At 43.7% G+C, this 27,848-nt stretch overlaps 1 protein-coding gene across 2 annotated transcripts in view; it reads right to left on the reverse strand.

The window, feature by feature from the left end:
* Positions 1-27,848, reverse strand: part of TMTC4 (transmembrane O-mannosyltransferase targeting cadherins 4) — a 275,325-nt gene that overhangs the window by 157,919 nt on the left and 89,558 nt on the right. For both annotated transcript variants that reach the window (XM_082248518.1, XM_082248519.1), the window contains 4 exons: positions 26,482-26,574; positions 24,483-24,644; positions 11,799-12,001; positions 482-653 (listed from right to left, as the gene is read on the reverse strand). In XM_082248518.1, coding sequence (XP_082104644.1) covers positions 482-653; positions 11,799-12,001; positions 24,483-24,644; positions 26,482-26,574 — 630 coding nt within the window. The remainder of the gene's footprint in view (positions 1-481; positions 654-11,798; positions 12,002-24,482; positions 24,645-26,481; positions 26,575-27,848) is intronic.

Consider the following 27,848-nt stretch of genomic DNA (forward strand, 5'->3'; position numbering starts at 1 on the left):
GACTAACAGGGCTTTTTTGTCTCAGTTGAGACAATGGCTCCTGCTACTGTCTCAGCCAATGAGGAGGGAAAGTCCCCAGAGAGCAGAGGCTCTCCTGCACAGTGCTGTTAAGTATTAGGGAGGGCTTCTGCACAGAGAAGGTTATTTACCTTCATGCATAGAATGCGTGAAGGTAATAAACCTTGAGCCTTTAAAACCACTTTAACATAATATGAATACTTAAAGCAAGAGTACTGGATGGGGTTTGGTGTGTGAACATGTAAAGTCCAGAACAGATAATCAGGATATTTCAAATAGGAAAAGGGAAATGTGCACTTAGCCACTGCCGAATATCTGACCTAACAACAGAAATATGGTTGCTAGGGGTTGCTGATCATTTTAAATTTCCTACTTGCACTTTGCAATAAAATAAATTGATTATCAGCAACAATTCTGAAAATGTGTCCTTTTTATCATGAAACTATGGCTTTAGAAGTCCTACCTTTTTAATATATTGTCTACAGACTCTACTGTAGCCATAAGTAAGCAACATACAGTAACCAACACTGGGCAGATAAAGAACCCGTTCAGCAACAGCAAATCCGACTCTGAAAAATAAATTACTGGCAGGGAGAAAAGGTATGACGAGAAATCCTAGTCCCATTGTGACAATCCTGTAGGAACAAACAAACATGAATTAGGAAATAAACAAAGGCAATAAGAGCAGATTTGTTACTATCTGTCTAATGTAGGATTGAAAATCAAGGTGTTCAAAGACTATGCCACTATCTTGTATTAGCCTTTTTCTGGAGCGCTTGTAAAAACAATGTATGCACTAGAACGGTATTTTTTTCAGGGCATTCGGTTTTCTCAAAATACTGAGCATAAAAGCAAAATGCAACATATGGCAGCAGCACAACTGTAAATCGGTTACACCTCTACATGATAATGTGGCTAAAATTGTTCAAGTATTTGTCTGTACTGCCACGGTCATTACATTTTACCTAACATAATTGAGTAATGTTCATGTTTTATGCTACTTTTAAGGTACACGGTCTTTAGAAACTGAAAACATAAATGTTTATAACAGAGCACTAATAAAGCTGACATTTAGGTACATTAGGTATAGCAAATTTTACATGTAAGCATACCTGTGGGATCCCGGGTAAATGGGAAACCATTGTAGTAGGCAGAGCTACTACAGGGATCTTCAGTAGCTTCCAGGTCCTGTGTCAAGCAGCTGCCCAGTACCAATCTCTTAGCATTCTACGAGGAGGTGAGCTGTGAGCTAGATAGGGGCAGACCAGTGGATGTGGTATACTTGGATTTCGCTAAGGCGTTTGATACAGTTCCCCACAAGCGCTTAATTTATAAAATAAGGTCTGCAGGTATCCACAGCAGGGTTTGCTCTTGGATACGGAACTGGCTAAAAGGCCGTGTCCAGAGGGTGGTAATAAACAGCGCATACTCAGACTGGTCTGAGGTGGTAAGCGGGGTCCCCCAAGGCTCAGTCTTGGGACCGACCTTGTTCAATTTATTTATAAACAGCATTGAGGACGGGATCAGTAGTTCGTTATCAGTTTTTGCAGATGACACAAAATTGGCCATGGCAATAACTGCACAGCATGAAGCAGATATCCTACAGAATGACCTGGACAAAATTACGGAGTGGGCAACCACATGGCAAATGAGGTTTAACGTGGAGAAGTGTAAGGTTTTGCACTTGGGGACTAAAAACATAAAAACACAATACACGTTAGGAGGGGAACCCTTGGGGGAATCAAAAATGGAGAAAGATCTGGGAGTCTTGGTTGATGATAGATTAGGCAACAGCATGCAATGTCAAGCGGCAGCTTCCAAAGCCAACAGAATATTATGCCCCATACACACGTGCAGATTATCTGAAGACTTTTGTCTTCAGATTTACCTTTTCTATGTAGTGCAAGGGCCTGCCGGATTGCATACAAATTGAAAGTGTTTAGGTTTGACCTCATATTATATGGTTTTGGTAAGTCTGCAGACAAAAGTCTTCAGATAATCTGCACGTGTGTACGGGGCATTAGCTTGCATAAAGAAAGGGATGTATTCCAGAGATAAGACTATAATCCTTCCACTTTATAAAACTCTGGTCCGACCGCATCTGGAGTATTCTGTCCAGTTCTGGTCGCCAGTCCTCAGGAGGGATGTGTTGGAGCTGGAGAAAGTCCAGAGAAGGGCAACTAAACTAATTAGGGGATTGGAGGACCTTGATTATGAGGAGCGTCTGCAATCGCTTGATTTATTCTCCCTGGAGAAGAGACGTCTGGGAGGGGACATGATAGCAATTTATAAATATCTTAACGGGGATCTCAGCTTAGAAAAAAAGCTGTTCATTCGAAGGAATTGCATGAGGACTCGAGGACATACAATGCGATTAGAGGAGAAGCGTTTTAACCTCAGGCAACGTGGGGGGTTCTTTACTGTTAGGGCTACAAGATTGTGGAATTGTCTACCACAAGAGGTGGTTTCTGCGGGTAGTATGGTGACTTTCAAAAGACTCTTAGACTTGCATCTCAAGGATCAGGAGATTAAAGGCTATGTTAAGATGATTACAGTCACACACACCTACACAGGTTGAACTGGATGGACTATTGTCTTTATTCAACCTCACCTACTATGTAACTATGTAACTAAGCTAAGGTTTTAAGTGCCTCGGTTATAAGCTTTGAAAATGCATTTCTCTACAACTATAATGTACACAGTATATATATTACTGCATTCTCTAATAAGTAGTATGGAATGGCAAATGTCTTGTTTTAGTGGGGGAAGGGGGGGGGGGTTAGAGGATTAAAGGCCCAAAACCCCAGTCAGGTTTTTTATTGCGGTCTGTACCCGCACTGGGTAGATTCACCCCTCCAACTGTTCTAATAATCATTGTGTCACTGAGACAGGTGAGAGGAACTCCAAATGTTTAGAGTTGCCACCAGAGCAAAAGGTGAGAGCAACTTATCCAATAAAGACAAATGTTTAGGCCTCAACTCACCCTCAACTCACTTCTCCCTACCTTGATGAGCTTTGCTCTCGTTTTCTATTGGGTCGACTGGACAGAAAGTAAAAGTAAATTACTACAAAAGGGACACAGAATAAGCAAAAGATATCCTGATTTAAATATTCCTCACAGAATTTTATCTAAAACCAAAAAAATGACTTACACTAACTAATATGTTACATAGAGTATTCCACCAAATAGAATAGGCTGTAAAAGATGAGTTGCACTTTCACAAAAGTACACTTATCTCTCCTGCCTAGGCTCACCAACTTAAAAGTAACCCTAATCTTTCCTATCCCACATGTATACCTCCCTGAACATCAGTGCCAAAATCTTTATTTCAATTGTCTGTGTATACACAGTAGATCCCTTTAGACTCATTGGGACCATTTTTATGTGCACATGTAAATTTGATCAAATAAAAAAAATAATATTATGAACATTTTAAAAACCTTATCTGTAGTTATAGTTTATAACTCTACACAGTATGAACATGGAGCAGGAGGATGAAAGCTGTGTCTTTGCGCTGTGTGCGGAGACACAGCTGTCAGAGCCCCATGCATCTATATGGGGGAAAAAGGATGGGAACGGACCGTCGGTCTGTTCTCATCCGATCCCATCCGCTGGATGGATGGAAAAATGGATTTTTGTAAAATCTTACCGTAAAATCCTTTTCTCTTAGCTCATTGACAGACGTAGTCCTCGGTGATTCAGCACCTTCGGGTTATGTCGCCTCCACAGGAGTAGGACTAGACAGGAAATAAAATGCTCTGGCCACACCCTAGGGGCAGTCCCCGAGGGTATATCCTCTCTCTCTCTGCCACAGCAAATCAGTTATGTCACAAAGCAGTGTTTAGAGAATTTAACCCAACTCCAAAACAGAGGGGCGGGTACTACGTCTGTCAATGAGCTAAGAGAAAAGGATTTTACGGTAAGATTTTACAAAAATCCATTTTTCTCTATCGCTCATTGACAGACGTAGTCCTCGGTGATTCAGCACCTTCGGGACGTCCCAAAGCAGTACCACAAATGAGGGGTGGGAGAAATGGAAATTAAATCCAATCTAGAAGGCCCAACCGATGCCAACTAGAAGTTTTACAATGCTCATCCTCAATGATGAGATTCAACAAAAATCTTTCAACAGAAAAAATCCTCGAGGTAGACCTCCGGTCTCCTCAAATTGCGGCCTGCAAAACCTTGCGGCCAAATGAGGCATCCGCCGATGCCATCACATCAATTTTATAAAATTCTGTAAAGGTATGTACCGACGACCAGGTGGCCGCCTTACATACCTGGACCACTGACGCCTGATGGCGAAAGGCCCAGGAAGTACTGAGCGCTCGAGTGGAGTGCGCCCTAACAGGGAACGGAGGACTCCGACCCTTAATAGAATAAGCCTGAACCACCGTCTGTCTAATCCATTTGGCGATAGTCGCGGCAGATGCAGGCAACCCCTTTCTGGGGCCATCCGTGATCACAAAAAGTGAATCCGTCTTACGGAACGATTCCGTAGCCTTCAGGTATACCCTGATTGCCCGAACCACATCCAAGGAATGCAACGCATGTTCCCGATGATGATTGGGCTGAGGACACAAGGAAGGTAGTACAATATCTTCATTCAGATGAAAATCTGAAACCACCTTTGGAAGAAAGGATGGCTTAGGATGAAGTACTACCTTATCCCTATGAATCACTAAGTATGGGGACTGGCATGATAAAGCAGCCAGTTCTGACACCCTGCGTGCAGAAGTGATAGCCACCAAGAAGGCCACCTTCTGGGATAAAGTAAGCAAGGGAATCTCCCTGATGTTTTCAAAAGGAGGTTTCTGTAGAACCGACAAAACCAAATTAAGATCCCAGGGCGGTAAGGGCGCGCGGACTGGTGGAGCCAGGTGCCGCACCCCCTGGATGAAATTCCGCACCAAGGACTTGGTAGCTAAAGGTTTCTGAAAGAAGATTGCTAATGCTGAAACTTGACCCTTGATGGTGCTCAAGGCTAGTTTCTGCTCAACCCCTTTTTGCAAAAAGGCCAATATTCGAGTCACCGAATAGGTACGTGGAGGAAATCCTAAAGATTCGCACCACGCGATATAAGTCTTCCATGTGTGATAATAGACTCTGCTGGAAGTCGCTTTCCTTGCTTTAATAAGGGTAGGAATGACTGAAGCTGACAACCCTCTGTCCTTCAGTACTTGGGTCTCAATGGCCAGGCCATTAAAACCAGCGACTGTAAAGCACGATGGTAGATTGGTCCTTGAGACCGCAGATACTCCCTGAGACGAAGTTCCCACGGAACGTCCGCGACTAGCAAGTCCAAGTCGGCCAGGCCGGCTTGACGAGGCCAGCCTAGAATTTCTAGGACCACTGGCGCTGACTGGATCTGAACCAGGCGTCCCTAGAGCTATCTGGCCCCGACCATCCGAGAAAGTCTGGTCGTTTTCTGTTCCCACACATTTATCAGACACCGGATTCCTATCAGGAACGGTGATCTTTCCTGGTTGAACCTCAGGGACCGAAGTCACCTGGCTAGAGGCTTCTTGGTCTGTCTGGTCAACCAGATCCGATTCCTGTGGGGAATTGAGACTAATCTTAGGAAAAGGTAAAGGAAAAGATCTGTTCAGGGAACGGTGACTACCGCTCCCTGTAGTACTTAAATGTTGGAAGGGAAGAATCGCACCGGTAGCAGTAGTCGATGCTCGATCTAATGTCCTGAATACCGGTGAAAACGTCCCCCCACCCTCAAACCGGGTGGGGGCGCACCTTCAGGCTGTGTAATCCTTTGCTTCGGGTTTGGCTGAGTCGGTCCTCTGTTTGTCCGACCAGCCCTTCTTGAACCCTCCTGGAGGAGTCTTGTCTTTCCCGCTTGTTCCAGCTGGGCGTGCGAACCCTTTATGGGCGGTAAAGAAAGGTCCTCGCTTGTTGCGAGGTCCCTTAGCTTTAGCAGCCTGTGGCAAGAAAGTGCTCTTGCCCCCAGTGGCATCCTTAATGATCTCATCTAGGGTGGCCCCAAATAGGCGATTCCCCTGAAAGGGGAGATTCGTCAAGGTCTTTTTGGAACCTAGGTCAGCTGACCAGCATTTTAACCACAGCACACGTCTGAGGATTACCGCTGACATAGATGCATGCCCTAATAGGGGGGTAGCATCCAAGGCTGCGTCACAAACTGTAGCCCTTGTATAATCTGTTCCATCAAATCAGATGTTCCCTGGGGGATATCTTTTCCCCTCAGGTCTTGGCGTACCAATCTCGCCCATTCCGTTAGTGTCTGGGAAACTAGACCAATAACAATTACTGGTCTAAATGCTGACCCTATCAGGGAGAAGATAGTGCGGGACTCCGCTTCCACCTTTCGATCCAGCGGATCCTTAAAGGACGAAGTGTCCTCCACTGGGATAACCGTGGCTTTATTCAGCCTGGAAATAGGTGGATCCACCACTGGTGGTACCGTCCATTTCTTAATGAGGGATTCCTCAAACGGATAGCGTCTAGCAATACGCTTGGAAATAGTAAAGGTACGCTTAGAATGCTCCCATTCTTCTTTAATTTTATTACCAAAACACTTGGGTACAGGAAAAACCTTCACCGTTTTGATGGGCTTGTTAGTACCAAAGGGAATCTCTGTTTCAGTTGCCTCTGCCGGTAAAACCTCAAGTCTTAAGGTTTCCCGCACCGCCACAACTAGTGCGTCCACCAATGCTTCTTCCCGAATTATGGCGGAAGAATGAACGTCCTCCTCACTGTCTGAGGGAACTTTACCTGAGATAACAGCCCTTGCAGAGGGACCTGCAGCTGCAGTGACCATCTCTGAATCTGAGTCAGAGGTGTCAGATGATATAGGGGTAGGCGGGGGTCGCTTTCTTGACCCCCGTCCCTGACAGGCCGTCTCCACCCGAGCCACCAAAGACTCCAAAACTGATGTAAATGCGTCTATACTCTGTGCACCGGCGGGTCCCGTGGTCCCCTCGAGGGAAACAGGTGGGGGTGCTTGTGTGGCAGGGTCCATGATAATTCCAGTTACTACCCGGAAAATTCAATCCAAAAATAAAACCTTTTTTTTTTTTTTTTTTTAAGACCCCCAGCGCCACAAAGCCCCTCAGTGTTAGCTGCTCAGGGACCCCTATCGAGCGAGAGAGAGAGAGAGAAATAGACCCCCAGGCTCACCACTTGATGCTCAGAGTTTTCCACTGCACTTGTCTCAGCACTGTCTCGAATCGACAGGAAGTCTCTTGGCTGGCTGCCCAGGAAGAAAGGAGGCGGCTCCGCCCCTCCATACGCCTTACGGCACCTCCCCTAGCTCCACGAGGTGTTTGGATCACCTCAAACATGGCCGCCCCCATGCTGGAGACACGAGGCTACGCCAAAATGGCGGCCTCGTGCGATCTAGCAAGCAATGGCGGCGGTTGTACCGAATAGCGGCGTGACTACAGAGCATCACAACACCTTCTCTACATGGGGAATTAGCCTGGTCGGCGGTACCGGACCCTGGCGGACCGCATGGCCGTCGGAAGGCCTGCTATTGCTGGAGACCTGACTTGGAAAGCAGTTTACATGTCCGTGGCTTCTGACTGGTAGGATACTTATATTATCACAGTAAGATTACCGTACTGCCACTGATTACAATCTTTTAACATATTTACAATTAGATTGTCAGCTCCCAAACCAAGCCTCCTGGCTTTTTGCACATAAAATCACACTCAAAGTAGGGGGATCTGTGCCATGTTATAGGATAGAGGGGAACTCATCCTTACCATACAGAGAGGGGCCCGCGTTCACCACAAGACCCGTCAGGGGGAAAGGGGGAACATACTACTCACCATACCGGAACCAGGCGGGCGCCAACTCCTGACAGTACCCCTCTCCACCGGGGCGGGAGGGCTGTCGACCAATACGGACGTCGTGACTCATGGTCCTTGGCGTTTCAGCGAGACGTTTAACTCGCAGGGTCAGTCCCTCCAGTGGGACTATGTCGCGGCCGACCCAGCGCGGAGCTATGGCCTGCACGCGCTCGTAGGCTAAACTGGGGTGACCACCGGATCTCAACATCCAGCCCGTCACCCAGTTCAGCTTTCTTGCTTGAAGATCTCACAGGAACACTGGAGAAAAAAAAGCTGTCTAAAAATCTTTTTAAGAAAAAAATCCTGCCAGGACCGAAGATCCCAGCAAGGTATCTAGGTCCTTACTCCTGACTAGACAGAAAAAAACTGATTTGCTGTGGCAGAGAGAGAGAGGATATACCCTCGGGGACTGCCCCTAGGGTGTGGCCAGAGCATTTTATTTCCTGTCTAGTCCTACTCCTGTGGAGGCGACATAACCCGAAGGTGCTGAATCACCGAGGACTACGTCTGTCAATGAGCGATAGAGAAAATAGGGTTTCCATCCGTCCAGATTTTACAGATCGGATCAGATGTCAGCAGACATGTCTCCGCTGACATCCGATGCCCCATAGGAATGCATGGGGGGACCGTTCAGATCTGACAAAAAACTGACAGGCGGATCAGAACGGTCCACCTGTGTGAAAGGGGCCTTAGGCTGTGCACAAGTAGGCAGGGCTCTTTCAATAAGCAGAAAGAGATCTGTCTGTTCTCCAATAAGTCATTAACAGATCAGCTGTAGTACTTGGTTGATGATGACTGCAATACAAACTAGATACATTGATTCTTTCTTCACAAAAGTGAAAAGGATTGGACAATACTTTTATAAAAAAAATGTCCTGCTTGTCTTAATGTTTTCCTGAATGAACATGATCGATCAATCAATTTGGTACATTCAGCCTGCCCCTTAAACGGTTCAAATCCCGGCCTGTTCTTGCTGAACCAGCCGAGATTTGAAGCATGTACGTCCAGCCTAAAGCTTTTATCAGTAAAGTCAATAATTACGTTTCTAATTTCAGTATCTGATATACAGACTGCTACTAAAAGACAATCTAAATTTTTCTATTAAATAAATTTGTGAACACATGAAACAGCAGCAGGGCCGTCTTTACCGCAGGGCAAAAGGGGCAGCTGCCCAGGGCCCCGTCAATCTTTAGGGGCCCAAAACAGAGCTGCCCCTTAAGCCGCAAATCAGGAGCCCCATCGGCGCTGTAAATCTGCACAGAAGCCGGCATTCGGCCGGACCTGGCATCGGCGCACTTCGACCGCACAGATGACAGTTAATTTCCGGACATCAGACACTTCATCTCCAGGAACACTTGCTGCTTCTCTCCTAGAGAATCCCCTCCCCCGTGGGCGGTACGCCTCTAGTCCATCACACTCGTCTGTAAATTGGAGGTGAGTGAGAGGGGAGGGGGAGCTGAGTGAGAGCAGGGGGAGGGGCCAGCAGGCACAGTGCAGGAATGGCACGGATCTTCAGTGGAAGCATGGCTGACTGTGCTGGTTACACAGCATGCTGCATGTACAGGTACATCATGGGGACCATGTAGAGATAGAGGGGAAATAGATAAGGATAGAGAGGGGGGAACATAAAGACAGTAATGGGATAAGAGAGATGTGGGGTGGTTGGAGTACATGGGGACAGACAGAGCAGAGGAGATGGTTGGAGTACATGGAGACAGACAGAGCAGAGGAGATGGGGGTTGTTGAAGTACATGGAGACAGACAGTGCAGAGGGGATGTGACAAAAATACATCAACAATAAGGCCCCTTTCACATAGGACAGACTTTACTTTGCTCATAAGGGAATCTGTCTGCTGATCCCCCCTGAGCAGAGCAGGAGGTTAACAGATTCACGTCTACTCCATTTATGCCAAGCAGACACAGCCCACTTTACTCTATGGCCAGTCAAATGTAAACAGACTGCCAAAAAAAGAGGGTAACGGATCCCCCTTCCATTTGTTTTTGTCAGACCGGATTGGAGGTAGGTGGGTGCAAATGGACAAAAGTCCATTTACATCCGCCGCTCCATAGTGGAGAATGGAGGGTCCAATAGAAGGGGAATCCATTACCCTCTTTTTGGGCAGATCAGGACGAATTGGACCATTTGTGTGAAAGTGCCTAAAAGACAATGTGATATCAAGAACAATATCAATACAATATATATATATACATTTCAACTGTGCTCTGATAAACTATGGCAAACCCACTGCAAGCTGTTTGTACCAACTTCAGCGTACCATCACCAAGACAAAGCACACACCATCTGCTTACCAAAAAAAAAATGTGACTCCTTAAACTTATGAATTGACAGGCACTTGTCATCTACCAGATATTTACAGCCACTTCACTCAAAAGTGACAATGCATAAATAGTAACTTTCTCCCAAGAGCAGCCTTTCACAACTCCACCTGGTCAGGTACCAACCACAGGCAACCCCGTATAAAGCATACTACAATAGTGCATTACCAGGACATACTGCACTGCTTTATTAAAGTGAAGTATTTGCAGCAAACTTTACTAGAATAAAGCAACAAATTGTTTACTTGCCCTGGTATTGCACGAATGTGTGCTTTGTTGTTACATTTACGAGGTTCCCTTAGTTGGTACCGGACCAAGCTACTCTACCTGTAGTGCTGCTTTTTGAGCGAAATTGTTGTAAATATCCAGCAGATGAAAAGTGCATGTGGCCTCATAAGTTTAAGGAGTCAATTTTTTTGGTAAGAAAATGGTATGTGGTTTGTCTTGTTGATGGTACACCGAAGTTGGTGCAAACAGCTTGCATTGGCAAGCTTGCTACGTTTTTAGGTATGTGGGCCATGCATTTAAAAACAGTGCATTTGCGTTAACTGTGTCATGCAAATGCACTGTGTTTTTAATGCATGGTCCACATACCTAAAAATGCAGCAAACTTGCCAGTGCAGGAACTGCAGGTAAGTCGCATTGTGCAAAAGCAGGATGGATTTCAAGGCCACTGAAATTGGCTGCAATGTAATGGGGTGTTGGGATGTGATAAGGGGTACTGTGATGTGTAAAGGGGCACTAGGACATGAAAATGGCTGCAATATAATGGGGTGCTGAGATGTGATAAGGGGTACTGTGATGTGTAAAGGGGCACTATGCATGAAAATTGATGAAATGTAATGGGGCGCTGTGATGTGATAAGCGGTACCGTGATTTGTGTATGAAGGAATGCTGTTGGGGGACCCCAGAAGAGGAGGATCGGGGCTTCTCTGTGCAAAACTTTTCCACAGAGATTGAGATGTTGGGGTGGAGAGCTAAATTGCATCATGGGGGAGGGGGGGGGGGTTCCAAGAAAATGTTTGCCCAGGGTCCAAACCATATTAAAGACGGCCCTGAACAGCAGGCAAATACATTTTTGGAAAAGACATCTAAAATGAGTTTCAAATGAACCCATATAACTGAAAATGTATATTCACATTTCCATTAAGAGTTGCTTTAGCAAATGCCAAAACTGGATTGTACCATTACTTGTTTATGTTTTATTCTTCTGCCACCAATGCCCATGTAAAAATTTTGTCTTTGTAAAGTCTTCTTTACCCACTGATCCATTTGCTGTTCTTCGCTATAAATTTCTAAAGTTCAGTAATGGACAGAGGTCCATGTGGAAATTACTGTGTCATCAACCTACATGTGTTAGGCAATAAGAGGTTTTGGGAAGGGACAAAGAAGAGAAAAGACCCATATTATACCAAATGAACAAATGGTCAGACATATACTAGCATGGCACTCTATACAACAGCTGAGCCAGACAAGAGTATATGTCGTAAAATAAAGCAATAAAATTAGGTTCATGATTATTAGCAGTGTCTTGAAATGCAGGTTTCATGAGCTCCTGGCACCCTACTGATAAAAAAAAAAGCCATGCTTCCATTATTGGAAATACACAGAGATCTCACCTTCTCGTTTGGCCATTATTGGAGAATAAAGCCTGGTACATTAAGCCAAACAAGCAGAACCAAAGTGCTGCTGGTGCCATTATCCGAAAATCACTGAGAGATTTAATAAGAGGTATGCAGCCCATTGACCAATCAAAGCACAGCCACCAGGGGCACAGCAGCAGCCATCCATTTAGGGAATAATAGTAATTATAGTTTATTACCTGTCATTAAGACAAAAAAATATATTTCAATGTCTGATATTCCATGTTAACAGAATCATCAGTACAGGTGCACTTCCATGCATACACTTATTTTGCACAAGTTAAAAAAAATCCCTAATAACATAAAACAAAAATTACAATCTGCGATGCTAGCATTAATTTGAAATCACAAAAATGTATCATGCATATGGATAAAATTGTGTTTTTATTTAGCAACATTTAAACTTTTAGCAACTAACTTAAATTATACACGAAAAATCACTTGAAGAAAGAAAGTTTTGTTATTTTTTTTCTCCTTTTTTTTGTTCTATTAGTTACATGCATTAGGTTTCTACCTCTCTGCTAAAGTAGAATGGAAGGAAATACTAAAATAGAATGGAAGGAAAAACTTAACAAAACAATTTCACAGAGCAAGGGATTGTTATAACTCCTGTGAGGTTTTCTTTGCCATCTGCGTCCTTTGGGGAAATTTCCCTTTACTTTCTGTACCATAGCCACAACAAAAACACAGGAAATAAGGGGAAATCCCTGGTAGTTAACAGAACTAACGTCTACAGTGGAAGATTTACCCTTTGTTACCCCAACACTTCATATTCCGTATATGTTACTGCTGTACCATGTACTTGTATGAGAAAGTATCCTAGGCTCTTTGTATTGCTTCCCTTATGTAAAATCCCTGGTGTTCCTGCTAGTCCCCTTGCTTTCCAGTTAAAAACTGACCACGCTAAGCAAGAGAACACATCAGGGTCAGTTCTCTAGCTATGGTGGGAACTCAGCCTGCTCTCTTCCAATGATCAGACTTGTCCTGGCACGCCCCCCTGCACAGTCATTCACTATGAAGCTCAGTGTGCTGCGGCTTCTCTTCCCCTCTTATGCAGCTGAGAACAGAGGGAATGCAATCATTTTTTTTTTTTTGTTACAAAAGGCATTTGGGTTTTTGTTATAAAAAGGTATTTTTTTTTTTTTTATATCTATACAAAAATGTTTTGCCTTTCATTTATATTTTAAACTGAATCTGTTGCTTTACAAGGTGATTGTTTACAATCATTTTAATTAACATTTAGTGCCGGTTCACACTAGGGCGACCTGTGAGGCGACCTGGTCGCCTCACAGGTCGCCTCCCATAGGGAAGCTGCGGACCCGTTCTAATAGGAGCGACACAAGTCGCTCCGACCTAGAAAAAGGGTCCAGAGCTTCTTTGGGGCGACCCGGAGACGACCGCCATAGACTTCAATGTTATGAAGTCCGTGGCGGCCGCTCCGAGGTCGCGGCGAGCTGCTCGCACCGCGACCTCGGAGGTCGCGGTGCGAAGTAGCGTCGCTGCAGTGTGAACCGGCCGTAAAAATCTGGCATTTGCTTTCTCCTTTGGTAATAAACAGACACTAAACATTGAGAGAGTTAATCTCTTGAATAAGGACACAGACAGCAATTAAACCCTGATAGGTGTTCTAATTCCTGCCCCCCCCCCTTTTTTTTTTTTTTTAAATAAAAGAGGTTTGCAATCAGTTAAACCTTAAGGCAGTGTTTCTCAACTCCAGTCCTCAGGGCACACTAACAGGCCAGGTTTGCAAGAAAACTGAAATACATCACAGGTGATATTTGCTGCTCAGTGATTGCAGTATTCTAGTCTGCATCTCCCAAGGTAATACTTAAAATCTGGCCTATTTGTTTGCCCTGAGGACCGGAGTTGAGAAACACTGCCTTAAGGTTTCCAAACTATCTTGCCATGGTATCTTCTTTCATGTCTTTAATGCCATATACAACATGGATAACCTTACTACTTTTCCAATTCCCAATCTACTGCCTAGTGTGACATACTATAATATTTTAAGAACTTCAAACACTCAACATTTTTTCTCAGGAGGTACCACTTTCCATCTTTGATTTTAAAGCATTTCCTTCAAATGTTCCTTTCCTCACACATGACAATACTAATATACTATTTATTAACCTCACCATATAGTACTTGACTGGTGTGACAATCTTTTATGTCATAATATCAGGCAAAATCATGCAGAGTATAGAAACAATATGGTAAGTAAAATCAGCGCAACTAAAGTGAAAACAATATAGATCAAAATTATAAATAAGTTAACTGTAGTGCGAACAAGCAGCTGCTATACCAACTACAGTCAGGTCCATAAATATTGGGACATGGACACAATTCAAATAGTTTTGGCTCTATACACCACCACTATGGATTTGAAATGAAACAAACAGGATGTGCCTAAACTGCAGACTTTCAGCTTTAATTTGAGGGTATTTACATCCAAATCAGAAGAACGGTGTAAGAATTACAACAGTTTGTATATGTGTCTCCCGCTTTTTAAGTGACCAAAAGTAATGGGACAGATTAACAATCATAAATCAAACATTCACTTTTTAATACTTGGTTGCAAATCCTTTGCAGTCAATTACAGCCTGAAGTCTGGAACGCATAGACATCACCAGACGCTGGGTTTCATCCCTGGTGATGCTCTGCCAGACCTCTACTGCAACTGTCTTCAGTTCCTGCTTGTTCTTGGGGCATTTTCCCTTCAGTTTTGTCTTCAGCAAGTGAAATGCATGCTCAATCGGATTCAGGTCAGGTGATTGACTTGGCCATTGCATAATATTCCACTTCTTTCCCTTAAAAAACTCTTTGGTTGCTTTCGCAGTATGCTTCTGGTCATTGTCCATCTGCACTGTGAAGCGCCGTCCAATGAGTTCTGAAGCATTTGGCTGAATATGAGCAGATAATATTGCCCGAAACACTTCAGAATTCATCCTGCTGCTTTTGTCAGCAGTCACATCATCAATAAATACAAGAGAACCAGTTCCATTGGCAGCCATACATGCCCACGCCATGACACCACCACCACCATGCTTCAGATGAGGTGGTATGCTTTGGATCATGAGCAGTTCCTTTCCTTCTCCATACTTTTTTTTCCCATCACTCTGGTACAAGTTGATCTTGGTCTCATCTGTCCATAGGATGTTGTTCCAGAACTGTGAAGGCTTTTTTAGATGTTTGGCTAACTCTAATCTGGCCTTCCTGTTTTTGAGGCTCACCAATGGTTTACATCTTGTGGTTAACCCTCTGTATTCACTCTGGTGAAGTCTTCTCTTGATTGTTGACTTTGACACACATACAACTACCTCCTGGAGAGTTTTCTTGATCTGGCCAACTGTTGTGAAGGGTGTTTTCTTCACCAGGGAAAGAATTCTTCAGTCATCCACCACAGTTGTTTTCCGTGGTCTTCCGGGTCTTTTGGTGTTGCTGAGCTTACCGGTGCATTCTTTCTTTTTAAGGATGTTCCAAACAGTTGATTTGGCCACACCTAATGTTTTTGCTATCTCTCTGATAGGTTTGTTTTGTTTTTTTCAGCCTAATGATGGCTTGCTTCACTGATAGTGACAGCTCTTTGGATCTCATATTGAGAGTTGACAGCAACAGATTCCAAATGCAAATAGCACACTTGAAATGAACTCTGGACCTTTTATCTGCTCCTTGTAAATGGGATAATGAGGGAAAAATACACACCTGGCCATGGAACAGCTGAGCAGCCAATCTGTCCCATTACTTTTGGTCCCTTAAAAAGTGGGAGCCACATATACAAACTGTTGTAATTCCTACACCGTTCCCCTGATTTGGATGTAAATACCCTCAAATTAAAGCTGAAAGTCTGCAGTTACAGCACATCTTGTTTGTTTCATTTCAAATCCATTGTGGTGGTGTATAGAGCCAAAAAGATTAGAATTGTGTCAATGTCCCAATATTTATGGACCTGACTGTATGCTCATCACTGCAAAACAAAAAATCAAAGCATATCAAAATGTACAGCGCTACTTAGTGCCTAGCATCAATATCACTGTGCAAATAATCAAAGCTTCTTCTGCCCTGTGCAAAATTTGGCTGAAGAGGGTGCTTGACAGTGCTAGTGCTTCCACCACCCCCACCTACAGATGGCCTCTCACCTTAAAGTTAGACCCGTGTTTTACCACCAGGTCTAAGTAAGCAGTTCCCCTGAGGGGTAAAAGTCACTCCACTACAGGCAACACTCCTTGGAACCTCTTGATGGACCGGGCTAAATATTCACCTCAGATCACTCATTGAATCATCCAATGTAATTCTAAAAATAAGAGGTGGAAATCTAGTGCTCTCCGCTTGTAGAGGTTTTATTAGGTAGAAAAAAAAAAAAAAAAAAAAAAGCAGCTTACACTCACATGGGGTTGCATATTTAAGCTGTGCAGGCTTGTCTCACAAAAACATTGCGAGCTGGCTGCCGAGTTCCCGTTCGTCCGGAAGTCTCTGCCCCCCCCACTGAAGAAGTCGAGAGCCTTGGACGTGTGACGCAACGCGTACAGGGGCGGAGACTTCCGGCTGGACGGGAACCCGGCAGCCAGCTCCTAATGTTTTTGTGAGACAAGCCCGCACAGCTTAAATATGCAAACCCATGTGAGTGTAAGCTGTTTTACCTAATAAAGCCTTTATAAGCGGAGAGCACTAGATTTCGACCTCTTATTTTTATAAGTACATCAGGTGATGCCATGAGTGATCTGAGGTGAATATTAAGCCCGGTCCATCAAGAGGTTCCAAGGAGTGTTGCCTGTAGTGGAGTGACCTTTACCCCTCAGGGGAACTACTTACTTAGACCTGGTGGTAAAACACGGGTCTAACTTTAAGGTGAGACAAAACATGAGGTTGATATGTGGGTGTGCCTAAAACAGCACCTGTCCCTTACCCAAAATATATGGAAATAGCAAACAAAAAAGTGTCCCCGGGGAACTTGACTGGACAAGTTTTGCTGGGTTATATCAGTACAATAAGTGTGAAGAATATTAGAAAGGGGGCTAAATTAGCCCCTCTTTCTTATGGGATGGTGGAAGGGATAGCTGGGAGTATAAGGTTAAAGTAAGGTTTAGGTAATGAGGCCCATATATTTCCTCAGGCTAGTTTTCCCGCCAGAAAGGGTTACTAGGCAGGTTAGTGGGGTCTCTAGGTGGCTTAGGTAGTTGTTAGGCAGTTTAACATATTGCAGAGGGCTCTCAGCGAATGAGCCCCTTCTCCCCGCCCGCTCGCCTCAGCCTATGAGGTGGAGGTTACCTCAGAAGAAGGCTTATTTAAGCTGCTGCCCGTCTCAGGGGGCTCAATCTTCAGAAATCTTTCTACCTGTTTTCAGCGCTCCTGTGTTTCCTGCTTTTTGGTGGTCTCCTGAAGCGATGTCCCTCATCCGGCAGTTAATTGAAAGGGCGGGTGAGCAGGGCGGCGAGGAGTGGATCCGCAGATGTCTCCAGCTTCCCCGGTCATTTGAAGCGGTGGAACCGGCGGGACCTGCATCGTTGGCGGCGACGGTGGAAGGAGATGGAAGATCGGCTGCAGGGTCGGAGTTCGCGTCGGGTCAAGCTGATGTGATTCCGCCGGATGTCGACGCCGGTCACCGGATGGGTGACGTAGGCGGTGAACCCGAACAGCGGAGTAGTTCCGGGGCAGTCGGCCCGGACAGACGGAAGAGAACACCGAGGAGGAGATACTCGCCGGCGGCTCCGAAGCGCCCGGCCGGGCGGAGCGTGGACAGCGGGGACCGTCGCGGATGCCCGGAGGAGGTCGTGTCGAGCAGGAGGAGCGTGTCGGCGGGCTCAAGGCCGACCGGATCGCAGGGAGCCGGACGTCAAGCTGGAGGGAGGCAGCCTGCTGCTGCGCAGGGCGCGCTCCTCCAGGTCAGCAATCCACCAAGCAGCCATCAGCATGTCTCTCAGGAGGAGACATACCAGCCTGAGGATCCGAATACCCCAGGGGATCAGCCGGTACTGGGCGGTGAGTGGCCGGGTTCTTCAGACCCGGATGCCTTTTTCTCCATGTTTTGAAGTTTCTGTCAGAATTTTCAGTCTCCAAAGCCAGCAGAGGTGGTGCCTGATCTTTCTGAGGTCTGGGCGCCCCCTAGTGTCCATAGTAAGGGTAGCATGTTTGACACTGCGAGGGTTCAGAATCTCCCTGAATCGGTTTTGAAGGAAGCTATGCCCTGTGCCATTTCACCCCTGGGAATGCACTTGCCTGACTCTTTGAAAGAAAAGATATGGCAAGGTGCTTATATTGATTTATTGTCATTACTTCCTTCAGCTAGAGAGTTTATGACAAAAGGGGATAAGAGAGAGGAGGAAGCTGATAGAAAACGTTTTGTGCCAAAGTCGATCTTTAATTGGCTTCAGGCGTTTTGTATCTATGCCTCTATCTTATGCGAGAAATTCCCCAGTAGAAGTGTGGGTTTATTCCACCACATCGAGATTATCCTTGAAGCTTATAAAGGATTTGGGGGGGTTGCTTGGTACAATTATGACATAGCCTTTAGACAGAAGATGGCGGTCCATCCCGGTTTGTCCTGGGGTTCTAAGGATGTTGGGCTGTGGTTGGACTTATTTCTTCCCCAGCGGTCCTTTCAGCCCCGCTTCGCACCTGGTGCCCAGGTGCCCCAGCCAGCAGCCCCCTCGGGTTACAAGCGTGGGATCTGCTTTGCCTTTAATGATGCGCAATGCAGATGGCCGGGTACGTGCAAATACCGGCACGAATGTGCGTTTTACGCCGGGGCTCACCCGGTGGCCAAATGTTTCAAGCGTATGTCGGGGGCCCAGCAGGGAGGTGTTCCTAAGGGCCCAAACACCAGTGAGGCTGGCAGAGCTGCTGCCTTGGCTGCAAACATACCCCGACCGGTGGAAGGCGGATCTGTTAACTGAGGGTTTTCGGTTTGGTTTTCGCCTTCCACTGTTTTCAGGGCAAGGATGCACAGTTGTTCCAAATCTAAAATCTGTAGAGGGTATGTCACATGTGGTGTTGCAAAAGATAAATAAAGAAATTCTTGAAGGAAGGTTTGTGGGCCCATTTTCTTCACCTCCTTTTGAAAATTTTAGAGTGTCCCCGATTGGTATTGTCCCCAAAAAAGAGCCGAATTCTTTTCGTTTGATCCATCACCTGTCGTATCCGCGGGGTGATTCTTTAAATGAACAGATAGATATGGACTATGCATCAGTGCATTATTCTACATTTGAAGATGCTCTGTGTATAGTTAAGGGGTTAGGTAGGGGGGCATTGCTGGCAAAGGCGGACATTAAATCCGCTTTTCGGTTATTGCCCCTACACCCTTCCTGTTTCAGTTCACTGGGTATCTTTTTTGATGGAAAATATTACTTTGACAGGTGCCTTCCTATGGGGTGTTCACTTTCCTGCTATTATTTCGAGTGTTTTGCTACATTTTTGGAGTGGGTGGTGAAGCAGGTATCTGGGAAGTCCCAGATAATTCATTATCTGGACGATTTTTTATTTATGGGGAAAGTGGACACCCTTGATTGTGCATTTATTCAAAAGACTTTTTTCATGCTCTGCGAGGCCTTTGGCATCCCTTTAGCTGGGGAGAAGACGGTGGGGCCTTGTACTTGTATCGAGTTTTTAGGTATTACCGTGGATTCGCAATTGATGGAGTTCAGACTGCCACCTGACAAGATTCGTCGGCTGCGAGGTATGTTGTACCTGGTAATGAGAAAAAAGAAAGTGTGTCTCAGAGAGATGCAATCCCTACTGGGCTTGTTGGCCTTTGCCTCCAGAGTCATACCTGTGGGGAAGGCTTTTTCCAGGAGGCTGTATCTCTCTGTATCTGGTTTGAAGTCTCCCTCAGCTCATGTTAGGGTTACTCATGATATGAGGGAGGACTTATTGCTGTGGCTGCAGTTTCTGGCCAACTTTAATGGGAGAGCTGTCTGGCAGGATGATTTTATTTTGGATGCCGATTTCCTGCTTTTCACCGACGCTGCGGGTTCAGTGGGTTTCGCAGCAATTTGGCGAACGCACTGGTGCGCGGAGCGGTGGTGTGAGCGGTGGAAACGTACAAAATTGATTAAGAACATTGTACTGCTGGAATTGTTTCCCATTATTGTGGCTTTGGAGGTGTGGGGTGAGAATTTTAGGAACCGGCGATTGTTGGTTAGTACGGATAACAAGGGAGTTCTGTACGCCATCAATTGCTTGTCTTCTAGGTCTCCGCCGGTCATTGCTTTGCTCAGGTACATGGTTTTTAAATGTCTGACGTTAAATGTGTGGATTAAGGCGACTTATGTTCCTGGGAAAAGCAATGACCTGGCGGATTCGTTATCTCGTTTCCAGGTTCAGAAGTTCTTTCAGCTCCTCCCAGAAGCGGATACGGTGGGCGTGCCGTGCCCGACTCACCTGTGGGAGTTAGTTTAGAATTGGTGATGGACAATGTGCAGCACTCAGTGGCACACAGCACTTGGTCGGGCTATCGATCGGTGTTTGCTGTGTGGCTGTCTTTCCTGGACTCTTTGCACAGCCCTCGGGAGTCCTTCTCAGAGGAGTTGGTCCTATTTTTTCTAAACTCGCTTTTTGCAAAAGGTTACTCCTGGACGCATGTCAATAAGATGTTGGCAGGGGTTTCCTTTTTTGTCAAACTACAGGGCCATCCGGCCTGCTCATCCTTTTTCTCGGTGCAGCAGGCCCTGAAAGGTTACAGGAGGAGAATGGCTCATAGTGATTTGAGGCGCCCTATTACAGTTGAAATTTTGTCAGGATTATGCGAAGTTGTATCCGGCGTATGTTATTCGGCGTTTGAAGCAATACTGTTCAGAGCGGTTTTTTCGTTGCTATTTTTTGCGGCGTTGCGGATCTCTGAGCTCATCCCGGTGCGCTCAATTGCGGGATCAGGTCTTGAGCTAGCTAACGTTTACTGTTCTTCGGAAAGATTGAGCATTTTTTTAGTCAAATCTAAGACGGATCAAACGGGGGTGGGGCACTGGTGCCACCTGAACAGGTTTCGGGGTTCACAGGTTTGTCCTGTGCAGATGGTCTCTGCTTATTTACAGGTCAGATCGGGTAGTAATGTTTATTTTTTGATTCATGAAAATGGTAAGACATTGACTAAATATCAATTTGATTTTGTTTTTAAGAAATTTTTACAATCACTTGGTATGGGTCGGTTGCGGTTCTCGTCACATTCTTTTAGGATTGGGGCCGCAACCGAGGCTTCTAGGGCAGGTTTGGGGGTTGGGTCTATCAAGCGTATAGGGAGATGGAAGTCCAATTGTTATACATCTTATGTGCGACCTAACCTCATCTCTGCTCCTTTCAGGTGATCCCTTGCAGGTGTGGATTGTGGGGCACTCATATGTTTTTTGGGCACAACAGAGAGCAAGGTAACGGATATACTCGGAGCTCCTTGGCCTGGATCGGGAAAGTTTTCAAATTGTTTGGTTCGGTAGGAGGGGAATGCGGTGGGAGGAGTTGTTCCCCTTTTTAGATGATCTCTTTGTGTCCCGCCCCCCTCCTGATATTATTGTGGTGCACTTGGGAGGTAACGATGTGGGTAAAGTTAGAACCCTGGATTTAATTTTCCGTATCCGTGATGACCTGCACAGCCTGAAAGTGAGATTTCCGGGAATGGTTGTTATGTTTTCGGAGATCGTTCACAGGCTGGTTTGGTCATCCGGTCGTTTGCGTTTATTAGGAAAAGTCAAGAAGCGTGTTAATCGGGCTCTTGAGAAATTTCTAGCACAGGTTGGGGTATTAACGTATAGGCACTCGGACCTGGAGGGTGGAATTAATGGTTTATATCGGGAGGATGGGGTTCACCTCTCGGGTATTGGCCTGGATATATTCAATGCCAACCTCGGTTCGTTAATTGAAATGGCCGCGCTGCGGGGGTTTGGTGACAGGCAATGAGGCATTGCCTGTCCTGTGGATGTTGATTAATTTGATCTGCTGTAAATGACAACCCGAGTTGTTTATGACTGGGTTGGTCTGTATTTTATATTTATTTAAAAGAAAATGGTTTAGGTTTATATTTAATACCAGTTAATAAAGTAAGCCGCGGCCTTTTTATCCAAATTGGTGTCTGAGTGCCTTATTATTATTATTAAAAAAAAAAAAAAAAAAAGGGTATATGGTTCAGATATACTTGCTAAGGTTGGTTGTTTTAAAAAAAAAAAAAAAAAAGGTAAGCATTACTCCTTCCTACCATCCCATATTAGAAAGGGGGCTAAATTAGCCCCTCTTTCTTATAGGATGGTGGAAGGGATAGCTGGGAGTATAAGGTTAAAGTAAGGTTTAGGTAATGAGGCCCATATATTTCCTCAGGCTAGTTTTCCCGCCAGAAAGGGTTACTAGGCAGGTTAGTGGGGTCTCTAGGTGGCTTAGGTAGTTAGGCAGTTTAACATATTGCAGAGGGCTCTCAGCGAATGAGCCCCTTCTCCCCGCCCGCTCGCCTCAGCCTATGAGGTGGAGGTTACCTCAGAAGAAGGCTTATTTAAGCTGCTGCCCGTCTCAGGGGGCTCAATCTTCAGAAATCTTTCTACCTGTTTTCCCCTCCCCCCCCTCCCCTGGTTTGTCGCGGCTTCAAATAAATTAGCTGGTTTGGGTCACCTCTGTTTCAGAGGGGGACGTGTATTTTTATATATATTTAATTATTCTATGATTTATTATTGATATGGTATATGGTTGGATGTTGATTAATTTGATCTGCTGTAAATGACAACCCGAGTTGTTTATGACTGGGTTGGTCTGTATTTTATATTTATTTAAAAGAAAATGGTTTATGTTTATATTTAATACCAGTTAATAAAGTAAGCCGCGGCCTTTTTATCCAAATTGGTGTCTGAGTGCCTTATTATTATTATTAAAAAAAAAAAAAAAAAAAAGGGTATATGGTTCAGATATACTTGCTAAGGTTGGTTGTTTTAAAAAAAAAAAAAAAAAAGGTAAGCATTACTCCTTCCTACCATCCCATAAAAGAAGTAGAATAAAAGGTAACATTTATTGACCAAATTTAAAATGTACAAAAAATACAAGACTAACAGCACTCAATGTATAAAAGGACATAATTAAAAGAGATATGTTCAACTGCATCGCATGTGGACCAGTGTCATAAGTGGAATCACTAGCTCTTCATGCAGTAGGAACATCCAACATGTTTCGGAATCTAACAGTGATTCCTTCTTCAGGGAAATGTAGGTAGAACATATAACCATCAAAATGACATCGCAAAGCAAAATATGTCCACACAAGTAGCACAGCCAAAAAGGTAAATGTCTAGTCCACAGTAATTAAGGTGTGAAAACAAACCCCGAGGTTGGTAGAGGAGAAAAACTCCAAAAATGGGGGGGCCCGTAGAGTCTGCGACCCACTGTTGACCTCTGCGTGGTGGTGCCCCGCTGACAATCACGAGGAGCGCAGAATATAGGAGGGACCTTCCAGTAAAGATGTTAAGTATGTGTGGAGACAGCAGGAGATGTGAACCTGTCGGTGCCACATCTCCTACTGTCTCCACACATACTTAACATCTTCACTGGATGGTCCCTCCTATATTCTGCGCTCCTCGTGATCGTCACCGGGGCACCACCACGCAGAGATGAACGGTGGGTCAAGGACTCTACGGGCCCCCCCCCCTTTTTTGGAGTTTTTCTCCTCTACCAACTTTGGGGGTTTTTTTTTTTCACTCCTTAATACTTTTTATTTTGGGCTTAGTCATACTTACTGTGTACTAGACATTCACCTTTTGGCTGTGCTACTTGTGTGGACACATAATACACATAATACAATTACAGAATGTGTAGTTTGCCAGAAAATACATGTATAGCTTAAAAGTCATCACAGCACATCATGCAATAAAAACGAATATACTTGGATCAATATCAGAATTGTACAATGTACTGTAATTAAAAATAATAAATAATCTATAAGTCATGCTGATCGATAGTCAAGGCCACTGTAGAGCTGCTTTCAAACTGATCCATGGCAAAAACACATGCATTTCTACAGCAATTTTGCCACAAACTGATCCATGGCAAAAGCACATGCATTTCTACAGCAATTTTGCCACATTTGCAGTGCATTTCTACAGCAATTTTGCCACATTTGCAGTGCAGTTTTTAAAGGACACGTGACTCAAAACCGCAACAAAAACGCATCACGGGTACGGTTTTGTGCCTCGTTTTCCATTGCTTTCAATGGAGAGGTGCGTTTTTTTTTTTTTTTTTTTTTAGCTCCTAAAACATGCTCTAAAAATGCTGCAAGCAGAATTTTTTTCACCGCAACAGAAGCACACTTCCCCAGTGTGAACACATTCATTGATTTTAAAGGGAAGAATTTTTCAGATGCTTTTTTTTTTTTTTTTAATCGCAAAAGCGCTTGAAAAACTCCTCAGTATGAAAGCAGCCTAAGAAAAGAATACACAATAACAGTTTAATTCATCAAATTAAATGCCCCAGTTTGTTTCATTTCCCAACAATCAGTTAAATGTTTTTTACAGTATGTAATACAATTAGTTGCTGCGGTACAACAGAGACTGGCTGAAGCAACTCTTGTCGGATACACTTTCAAAATAAATACAATGGGGACCCACATTGAAAAAAAAAAAACATTAGCATTAGTCTTTTAACAATAAATTCCTCTCAGTACGAGCTGCAAATGCTTTTCTAGTGTAAGAACGTTATATTTGATACTCACTCTAACAAATAGGCTATCAGCAAAAGATGCCGGGTTGTCAACATCAGTGAATGCTGGTGGTCCAGTGCCCATTATACGCCAGCGTATATAAAGCACACACATTCCCCCAATAGCTAAGAGGCTGATTCTTGTAAACAATCCCTTTTTCATTAATGAAAACTTCTGTTGGGGAAAAATAAACAACAGAATGCATCAATTATATTAATGGTAATATGCCAACAGGTTGAGAGAACCATGCAATTTTTTTATTCTTCATTCATATACAACTCATTCTACCATATACATTGGGTATAGAAAATAATCACCCACCTTAAAATAATCAAATTTTGTTGCTTTGCAGCATAAAACAAAAGACAGACGCCGTTTTGGTTTTATCCAGCTGTATTTACTGTAACATCCAAGTAAAAGATGTAACCAACATGTTCTTTTTTCTTTTTCTTTTTTAATTCAGACAGAATGAGTTAGTTGGAAAAAGGGAACACCCCCTCCTAAAAATGACTTGTAAACTTACTCAGGTGTAGTTAATCACCTTCTCAATGGCACACAAAGTCTCTGGTAGAGAAACTGAAGCAAACAATCAATTATAGGTGGTAAGGCACTGTCAAACAATTTCCAGGACAATTCAGGAGATGGATACAAAAAAAAAAAAAAAAAAATGAAAAATCTTTATCAATGCCTAGAAGCACAGTCAAGCCTATTAGTAAGTGGAAGGTATTTGGTAAAACGCAGTTCCTCCCTGGATCAGGATGTTGCTCCAAACTGGATGAAAGAGCCAAGAGGAATCTGGTCAGAGAGGTTACCAAGAGGCCTATAGCAACCCTGAAGCATTTGCTGGAAAAGCACGACTGAGCTTTGTCAAATTGCACCATGAGGCCACATGGAAAAGGTGTTATGGTCAGAGGAGACTAAAATTTTAATTATTTGGCCTCAACACCAAACTATGTCTGGTGGACATCGAATACAGCTAACCATCCAAAAAAACTATTCCAACAGTAAAGCATGGGGGTGGTAATATCCTGTTATGGGGGTGTTTCTCTACAGAAGGGACTGGAGCACTTGTCAGGATAGAAGGAAAAATGGATAGGGCAAAATGCCGTCAAATTCATGAGGAAAATCTGCTGCCCTCTGCCAAGACTTAAACCCCATTGAAAATTGGTAAAATGACTTGAAGACTGTAGTCCACAAAAGGTCACCACTAAATTTAACTGAACTTGAGCAGTTCTGCAAAGAAGAGTGGGCAAATAATGCAAAGTCTAGATGTGCAAAGTTAGTAGCGATATAACCCAGACTTATTTTTATTTTTTTCCTCTGACATGTTGGTGTTATAACTTTCACAAAATGTGATTATTTTAAAGGGGGGTGATTCTTTTCTATACCCACTGTATACCCACCACAGTCAGTAGGTAGTCCTTAGTATTGTATTTCTACATTTACTAATTAGCGTGGATCACACAAAACTGTATTAATGGACAACCTTTGAGTAGCGCCCATACTTCAGCACAGAAGCAAGGCTAATTCAGTCTCAGTTAACAAAAAAAGAGAACCAGGACAATTGCTATTTATCCACTTACAATGTTTATTGCACAATAAAGATATTAGGAATTGGTACATAATGCACCTCTGGTAGCTCGAATTTTGTTTTGACTATCTGTGCATATTTCTGTGTTTGATATGTATCCAGATAAAAAAAAGATTTTAAATGAGTATGCATCACATATGGAATTGGTATGCCTCTGCTCTGGTAAAATAAGATTGCATGTTATTAAGAGTTACTTCCTAACCACACCTTGCAAATATGGCTTTTGCTCCTTTCAACAAAATGAGTTTGGCTATGTATTCCCACAGCAACAACGAAATCAAAGGGCAGGAGTTTTTTTTTCTCAAATAAAAAGACTCTTTCAAGAATGCAACTGAGCGACAGACATGAGATCACACTGTGCAGTAACTGAGGAGCCCAGAATCTGTTCTGAATAGGGAATGGGAAATTGAATACACTCACCTCTGGGGTTTTGTCCCTGTGCAGTACCTTCTGGATACATTCCAGCATGTTTAACTTGCAGATTACAAAGACATCAAATACAGCATTCAGACCCTAGCAAAGACAATAATCTTTTCTTATTTCCATTTCCAGAGACCATAAGCTTCAATGGGGTAGAAAAAAAAAAAAAAATCTAAAAAATATTTAAATTCAACATCAATAAATCAAACCCTTTTTTATGATTTTATCAAGAATATAGGAAAAATATATCCCTCTTGGATATTAATTCATGTGTAGCAACCACGCTTTTGTGTGTTCAAATATTGTTCTTAACCACTTACCTACAGTGCACTTTCACCCCCTTCCTGCCCAGACCGATTTTCAGCTTTCAGCGCTCTCACACTTTGACTGAGAATTACTCAGTCATGCAACACTGTACCCATTCAAAAATTGTGTCCTTTTTTTCACACAAATAGAGCTTTCTTTTGATGGTATTTAATCACTACTGGGTTTTTTATTTTTTGTGCTATAAATAAAAAAAGACTGAAAATATTGTGAAAAAACGCATTTTTCTTTGTTTCTGTCATAAAATTTTGCAAATTAGTAATTTTTCTTCACAAATTTTGGCCAAAATTTATACTGCTACTTATCTTTGGTAAAAATAACCCAAGTAAGTGTATATTATTTGGTCTTTGTGAAAGTTATAGAGTCCACAAGCTATGGTGCGAATCATTGAAAATTGATCACACTTGATCACACCTGATGTACTGAAGGCCTATCTCATTTCTTGAGACACTAAAAAGTCAGGAAAGTACAAATACCCCCCAAATGACCCCTTTTTGGAAAGTAGACATTCCAAGGTATTTAATAAGGGGCATGGTGAGTTTTTTGAAGTTGTCATTTTTTTCCCACAATGCTTTGCAAAATGAAGATTTTTTTTTTTATTTTATTTTTTTTTACAAATTGCCGTATTAACAGGTTATTTCTCTCACACAGCACATGTATACTTGCAACTACACCCCAAAACACATTCTACTACTCCTTCTGAGTATGGCGATACCACATGTGTGAGACTTTTTCACAGCCTGGCCACATACAGAGGCCTAACATCCAACCAGCACCGTCCGGCATTCTAGGAGCACAAATTTCACATATAATTTCCTGACAACCTATCGTACTTTTGAAGGCCCTGGAGCACCAGGACAATGGAAACCCCTATAAAATGACCCCATTTTGGAAAGCAAACACCCCAACGTATAATTTTTGAGGCATAATGAGTCTTTTGAATATGTCATTTTTTTCCACAAGTTTTTGGAAAATGTGGAAAGAAAATGAAAACACATTTTTTTTTTACACAAAGCTGTCCATTTATGCAATATTTCTAACAC

Source organism: Pelophylax lessonae (assembly GCF_965119305.1).
Source record: "Pelophylax lessonae genome assembly, chromosome: 2".
In the NCBI taxonomy this organism is placed as follows: Eukaryota; Metazoa; Chordata; class Amphibia; order Anura; family Ranidae; genus Pelophylax; species Pelophylax lessonae.